At 31.3% G+C, this 7,783-nt stretch overlaps 1 protein-coding gene across 1 annotated transcript in view; it reads right to left on the bottom strand.

Moving 5' to 3' along the window:
* Positions 1-1,511: 1,511 nt before the first annotated feature.
* The window catches only part of LOC116040012 (E3 ubiquitin-protein ligase RNF31), a 29,642-nt gene continuing 23,370 nt past the window's right edge, over positions 1,512-7,783 (bottom strand). The window contains exons 23-24 of the mRNA XM_031285225.2: positions 3,322-3,487; positions 1,512-2,253 (exon numbers count right to left, since the gene is read on the bottom strand). Of these exons, the coding sequence (XP_031141085.1) occupies positions 2,206-2,253; positions 3,322-3,487 (214 nt within the window). The 3' untranslated portion in view covers positions 1,512-2,205. The remainder of the gene's footprint in view (positions 2,254-3,321; positions 3,488-7,783) is intronic.

Genomic DNA, 7,783 nt, shown 5'->3' with positions numbered 1-7,783 from the left:
TTTATTGCTGCATTTTAGTAAACTCTAATCTTCTGTTGGTATATGTTTTATAGAAAATGTACTTATGTTACTTGAATGTGTTCTGATGTTTGCATGGCTTCCTATATTGAAGGTGGATACTGTTTGATGTGTAGCTGTGCTGGGGTTTTGATGCTTCCTGTGGCACTGCATGGCAAACTGAGAAAGCTTTTCTGTTGTTTTAGCTGTCTGTATGGTGTCTTGTTGACTCTTGTCTGTGTAGTTTAATCTGTACTAATGTCTCGTTGACTTCTGTCTGTATAGATTAACCTGCACTAATATCTTGCTGCTTCCTGCTGCTCTGGTCTAAAATCATCTGGCCAAAGGACTAGAGTTGAAAATTAGCCGGCTGGCTAACACTGGCACGTTTACAGAAATGTTGATTAATATGTGTTGTCCTTTATAAATAAAAAAATAAAAAATCCCATTAGAACTGCTAATCAAGGTTACAGTGCTTGATATACAATACATCATCAATCATGAGTTGATTTAGATTTTTGTATTAGAAAATCAGAATGTGCCGATTAACTGAAGTCATCAAATGATTGCAGTGGACTAAACAGTACAATATTTGCCTGTAAGATGTAGTAAAGTAGAAGTATAAAGTTACATAATATGAAAAGACGCAAGTACAAATACCTCAAAATTCTACTTAAGTACAGTACTTGAGTAAATGTACAGTTACATACCACCGTTAACATAGATTTCATATTTTTTTTAACTCTAGTCAATAAATGTTTAATGAAGTATTCCGTTTCTACTCAATTGAAATACTAATTCATACCAACTATTATTTAAAACATCACAATTCATACTTCATCTGAAAGGTAGGCTAAACTAACGTTATTTGAGGTGCACATTTCAACACTGTCATGGTTAAAACATGTACTCTGAATGTAAATAAGGTGCCAGTGTATACTTTACATCTGAATACTTTTAATCTGAATTAGGCCTTTCAATTCAAAGCATTCATTATCCTGACTAATACTCAGTCTATTTAATAATTACAGTGTAGTTTTTGATATTTACAGTTGCTCAAATAGTTTAGTTTTACTATCAATCACTATGATGTTATCACCAATATTACAGAGATTTTGTGTAAGTAAAACAGCTGATGTATACTGTCAAAATCTACTTGTTCTTTTTCTTTTAGGATGTTAGTCTGTGACTCCTTATCCTTGTTGCGGAGTATCCTGCCCTTAAGGTAAGATTACATAAAATTGAAGCTGGTGAAACTAGTTTACTAATATTTTGTATGTAAAATCTATTCTGCAAAGTAAATATTAACAGTAACTACCAAGAAAATGGAGAGAACAAAGTCCTTTTTTACTTTAAATTTGTATTACAGTTGAAAAGTACAACATAACAGTACAAAGTAGAAAATGGAAATACTTTCTTAAGGAGGCCTACAGTACTTGTCAAAGTAGATACATTTCTCGACCGCTCCATGTAGTATAAAGTGTGTACATCAGCAAGTATTACAAAGTTAGTAAGTTTTTGACAAAACTTTAATAGACTGTTAAGTGTGACATCAAATTATCTGACTAATGATTTTACACTGCCAAAAAACTATGATGGTCAAAGTACATCAATAAATCCACATTTCAAAATAGGCATTATTTATTTGATTCATCCATCTTATATAAAGCAAAACAGACAAAACCCTGACAGCAGAAAATCTAGTCTTTCATTTTTATAATTTCCCCAATACTGCTACATTGTTTTTTGAGATATATTATTTTAACATACATTTCCAAAAAGAGGCTTTCTTTCAAGTGCAAAAATATACATCAAACATAATTTTTGTACAAGATCCAACTCGAATGATTTCCTTCTTAAAGTATTTTGAAAGTTGAAAAGTGTGAGCTAAACTGAGATGAGAAACACAAAGAAATAAACGGCTTCATCCCTTCATAATCAGTTTATCATGATCAACAAGGAAAGAAAAAGCTTCAACTCTGAACAATACAAAACCGATGTTTATGACCAGATACAAAGTAAACAAATCCAACCCAGCTGCCACCCATTTAAAGTTTCCAGCTGACTCACCCTTGAGTCAGAAGTGGTTTCACAGGATGGAGACTAAAATTACTTTGCAGATGATTAAAACAGTCTGTAAACTAAATTCTTGTTGTATAAGAGCTTGATGAACGCATTTTAGGATGATTTCTCTTCAGGGAAATGCTTTTATTTGTTTCGAGGAACTTTTTCTCCAAGAGGGACCTCCATCAGTTTCTGTGGGATGAAAAAAAACAGATGTTACCTTCTTTATCTTAAACATTCCAAACAAATTATACATTTTAATTCAAAAGCTATTTGTGAAGAGCATATTATTTAAGGAGTTGTGTTCGAACATGCAGTACAGATAGAGCTAATATGTACTCAAGGCTGTAACCCTATTACTTCAAACCTCTAATACTGACTGTTGATTTGTGTCTATCCTACTGTTTACTTTATTCCCTTATAATGCCCATATTTAATGCTGTCTTTTTTTTTTTTAAACTTGATCCTTGCACTGCTATAGTTTTTATATTACTATGTCTACATTATTCTCTTATACTGTCCATATTTAATGATCTTTGATCCTTGCACTATTGGACTTATTTGCACTACCACCATGATCCCTTAGTACATCATACAATTTAAATGGTTTAAGATAATCTTTAAGCAAATTTATGACAAAAGATAAGTAGTAGTAGACAAATGGTTGTTAAAAGTGAGTTAGGTGTATCTACATTTTGCCAACAGGAAGTGTAAGTATAAAGTATAAGATGGATAAATGGAATTAGATCAAATGTTTGTGGCAATTAAGAACTCAAATGAAAATGTACAACTATTTCATGCCTTTTAAGGTCTAATATTTATAGAATATAATTGAAGACATGTTTTTAAGGACCTGCAGAAACCGTGTGTACTGTTAACTGACATAACTACTGCTTTATAGATCAGTAATGTTCAGTGCAACTCCCCCGTTTTCTTCGCAGACTGTTACATTAAAAATTGAACATATCTTTTCTTTTGAAGGTACCATGAAAAGCGAAGATTCTCAACCACATTTAAAACTAGGATTTTTCTGCAACTTGGACGTGATAATTGAACACCTGCACTGGACAACTAGTGCCTTGCTAAAGAGCATCTTGATGGTGTGGCGAGAGGGAAGGATCTTTGCAGCCAGTGTGGTAAGTCAAACCAGTGACCCTCCCATCCTCATTCATTTTAGAAACTATTTTTCCATCTAAATATCTGGCCTAAAAACACATCTTGCTGGAGTATCCTCTGACAAGACCGACAGATGTTTCTCACCTTGAGCAGTCGAGCATGGTAAACGTTATCGTCCTCGTTCTCTGCTCTCTGAGTGTCCACCTGGTATCTCTCACAGGCCCGAATCAGCTCATTGGCCTCGTAGAGCGGAGAGGGGTCCAGCGAGTGAGCGTTTATCAGACTCACCAGATACTCCCTGTAGTGCTTCCTGCAGGAACAAAGAGCTTTTGTTTAAGACTTGACTTAGAAATGTGTTGGGGTAACTAACACGGGAAGAATTAAGTTTTTTTTTTTTTTAGGAATAGGAAGAGTGTAGGATCCCCAGGAGAGTTTTAATTCCTTTTCACTGACGTGAACATTTAGCTTAAGGGAAGAGGTGGAATGTAACAAAGTGCATTTGATCTACTGTACTGTACATTTTTATGACTTTTTTCGACATACTATGACTTTTTTCGACATGCTATAGTATGACTGTTTTATGACATACTATAATATGACTTTTTTATGACTTTTCGACCTGCTATACTATGGCTTTTTTGATTTTTCAACACACTATACTATGACTTTTTTGACATACTATAATGACTTTGTATGCCTTTTTTCGACATGCTATAGTATGAATTTTGTATTATCATAATATACTATGACTTTTTTCGACATACTACACTGTGACATGTGACTTTTTTCGACATACTATACTATGACTTTTTTCGACATGCTATACTATGACTTTTTCGACATGCTATAGTATGAATGTTTTATGACATACTATACTATGACTGTTTTCGACCTACTATAGTATGATTTCTTTTCGATATACTATAATATGACTTTTCGACCTGCTATACTATGGCTTTTTTGATTTTTCAACACACTATACTATGACTTTTTTCGATACACTATACTATGACTTTTTGACATGCTATAGTATGATTTCTTTAATGACTTTAGTCGACATGCTATAGTATGACTTTTTTTTTTTTTTAAACTTTTTTTGACATACTACACTATGACTTTTTCCGACATACTATTGTATGACTTTTTTCGACATGCTATAGTATGAATTTTGTATTATCATACTATACTATGACTTTTTTCGACACACTATACTATGACTTTTTTATGACTTTTAGACATATGATTTTTTAATGACTTTTTTCGACATGCTATAGTATGACTTTTTTTTGACATACTACACTGACTTTTTGAGACATACTATACCATGACTTTTTATGACTTTTTCCAACATACTATTGTATGACATTTTTGTGACTTTTTTGGACATACTAAACTATGACTTTTTTGACATACTATAATGACTTTGTATGACTTTTTTCGATATGCTATACCATGACTTTTTAGACATACTATACTATGACTTTTTTTCAACACACTATACTATAACTTTTTCGACATACTATACTATGACTTTTTTATGACTTTTGTTGACATACTATACTATGACATTTTTGTGACTTTTTTCGACATACTATACTATGACTTTTTTCGACATGCTACACTATGACTTTTTTCGACATACTATACTATGACTTTTTATAAACAGTATATGACGAATGAACATGGATCCCGGGATCAAGAGTATCCTCCAATGCGGGGCTACCATATATGGAGGATCTCTATGCACACCTGTGTAGGAAGAAGGCCTTCAGGACCCAGAGAGCCCAATCACCATCACAAACTCTTCTGCCTGCTGCTGTATGGCAGATGGTACAACAGCATCCAGTCCCTCACCACCAGGCTCAGGGACAGTTTTATACCACAGGCCTCAATACTCATCACTAGGACACTGTCACTGTACCTTGATGTTGTTTTACTTACTGTGTGTGTGTGTGTGTGTGTGTGTGTGTGTGTGTGTGTGTGTGTGTGTGTATGTATGTATGTATGTATGTATGTATATGTATATATATATATATATATTTTAATTTATAGTTATTATTTTAACTTCTCGTTATGCATATACATTTAATAACATATACTGTTAACATTACAGTTTATTCATTTTGCAATAACCGTGTACCACACATATATATTTTACAGGTTATATTTTATCCTCAATGTATAGTATTCCCTTTTTTTTACTAGTGTGATTTTCTTACACATTTAATAAGCATTGTTAAAGACAGCCTGACAATGACTGCTTCTTTGTAATTGTTGTGTACTAAGATATGTTATGACAATAAAGAACTTAAACCTTGAGACTTTAAAATATATGAAAATTTCTATGCAGACTCTGAAAAAATGTCTTGGTGTAGTATGTCAAAAAAGTCATAAAAAAGTCATACTATAGTATGTCAAAAAAGTGATAAAAAAGTCATAGTATGTCGAAAAATGTCATGCAATAGTATGTCCAAAAAGTCATAGTATAGCATGTCGAAAAAAGTCATAGTATAGCATGTCGAAAAAAGTCATAGTATAGCATGTCGAAAAAAGTCATAGTATGTCGAAAAAAGTCATAGTATAGCATGTCGAAAAAAGTCATAGTATAGCATGTCGAAAAAAGTCATAGTATAGCATGTCAAAAAAAGTCATAGTATAGCATGTCGAAAAAAGTCATAGTATAGTATGTCGAAAAAAGTCATAAAAAAGTCATAGTATAGTATGTCGAAAAAAGTCAAAAAAGTCATACAATAGTATGTCAAAAAAGTCATAGTATAGCATGTCAAAAAAGTCATAGTATAGCATGTCGAAAAGTCATAAAAAAGTCATAGTATGTCAAAAAATTCATTAAAAAGTCATAGTATAGTATGTCGAAAAAAGTCATAGTATAGTATGTCGAAAAAAGTCATACAATAGTATGTTGAAAAAAGTAAAAAAAAGTCATACTATAGTATGTCAAAAGTCATAGTATAGTATGTCGAAAAAAGTGACAAAAAAGTCATAGTATAGTTGTCAAAAAAGTCATAAAAAAGTCATACTATAGTATGTCAAAAAAGTGATAAAAAAGTCATAGTATGTCGAAAAATGTCATGCAATAGTATGTCCAAAAAGTCATAGTATAGCATGTCGAAAAAAGTCATAGTATAGCATGTCGAAAAAAGTCATAGTATAGCATGTCGAAAAAAGTCATAGTATAGTATGTCGAAAAAAGTCATAGTATAGCATGTCGAAAAAAGTCATAGTATAGCATGTCGAAAAAAGTCATAGTATAGCATGTCAAAAAAAGTCATAGTATAGCATGTCGAAAAAAGTCATAGTATAGTATGTCGAAAAAAGTCATAAAAAAGTCATAGTATAGTATGTCGAAAAAAGTCAAAAAAGTCATACAATAGTATGTCAAAAAAGTCATAGTATAGCATGTCAAAAAAGTCATAGTATAGCATGTCGAAAAGTCATAAAAAAGTCATAGTATGTCAAAAAATTCATTAAAAAGTCATAGTATAGTATGTCGAAAAAAGTCATAGTATAGTATGTCGAAAAAAGTCATACAATAGTATGTTGAAAAAAGTAAAAAAAAGTCATACTATAGTATGTCAAAAGTCATAGTATAGTATGTCGAAAAAAGTGACAAAAAAGTCATAGTATAGTTGTCAAAAAAGTCATTAAAAAGTCATGGTATATTATGTCGAAAAAAAGTCAGTGTAGCAGGTCGAAAAAAGTCATAAAGTCATACAATAGTATGTTGGAAAAAGTCATAGTATGTCGAAAAAAGTCATAGTATAGTATGTCGAATAAAATCATAAAAAAGTCATACTATAGTATGTCAAAAAAGTGATAAAAGTCATAGTACGTCGAAAAATGTCAAAAGTCATGCAATAGTATGTCGAAAAAAGTCATAGTATAGTATGTTAAAAAAGTCATAGTATAGTTGTCAAAAAAGTCATAAAAAAATCACAGTATAGCATGTCGAAAAGTCATAAAAAAGTCATAGTATAGTATGTCAAAAAAAGTCATAAAAAAGTCATAGTATAGTATGTCGAAAAAAGTCATAGTATGTCGAAAAAAAGCATAAAAAAAGTCATACAATAGTATGTTGGAAAAAGTAAAAAAAAAAAGTCATAGTATAGCATGTCGAAAAAAGTCATAAAAAAGTCATGCAATAGTATGTTGAAAAAGTCATAAAAGGTCATAGTGTAGCATGTCGAAAAAAGTCATAGTATAGTACGTTGAAAAAAGTCATAAAAAAGTCATAAAATAGTATGTTGGAAAAAGTCATAGTATGTCGAAAAAAGTCATAGTATAGTATGTTGAATAAAATCATAAAAAAGTCATAAAAAAGTCATGGTATTAATATGTCGAAAAAAGTCATAAAAAAGTCATGGTATATTATGTAAAAAAAAAGTCATAGTGTAGTATGTCAAAAAAGTCATAGTACAGCATGTCGAAAAAAGTCATAGTATAGTATGTCGAAAAAAAGCATAAAAAAGTCATACAATAGTATGCCGAAAAAAGTCAAAAAAGTCATACTATAGTATGTCAAAAAAGTCATAAAAAAGTCATAGTATAGCATGTCGAAAAAAGTTATAAAAAAGTCATAGTATAGCAT

The sequence above is a fragment of the Sander lucioperca genome, chromosome 23 (genome assembly GCF_008315115.2).
Source record: "Sander lucioperca isolate FBNREF2018 chromosome 23, SLUC_FBN_1.2, whole genome shotgun sequence".
Classification (NCBI taxonomy): Eukaryota; Metazoa; Chordata; class Actinopteri; order Perciformes; family Percidae; genus Sander; species Sander lucioperca.
This window is presented reverse-complemented; position numbering and strand designations above follow the sequence as displayed.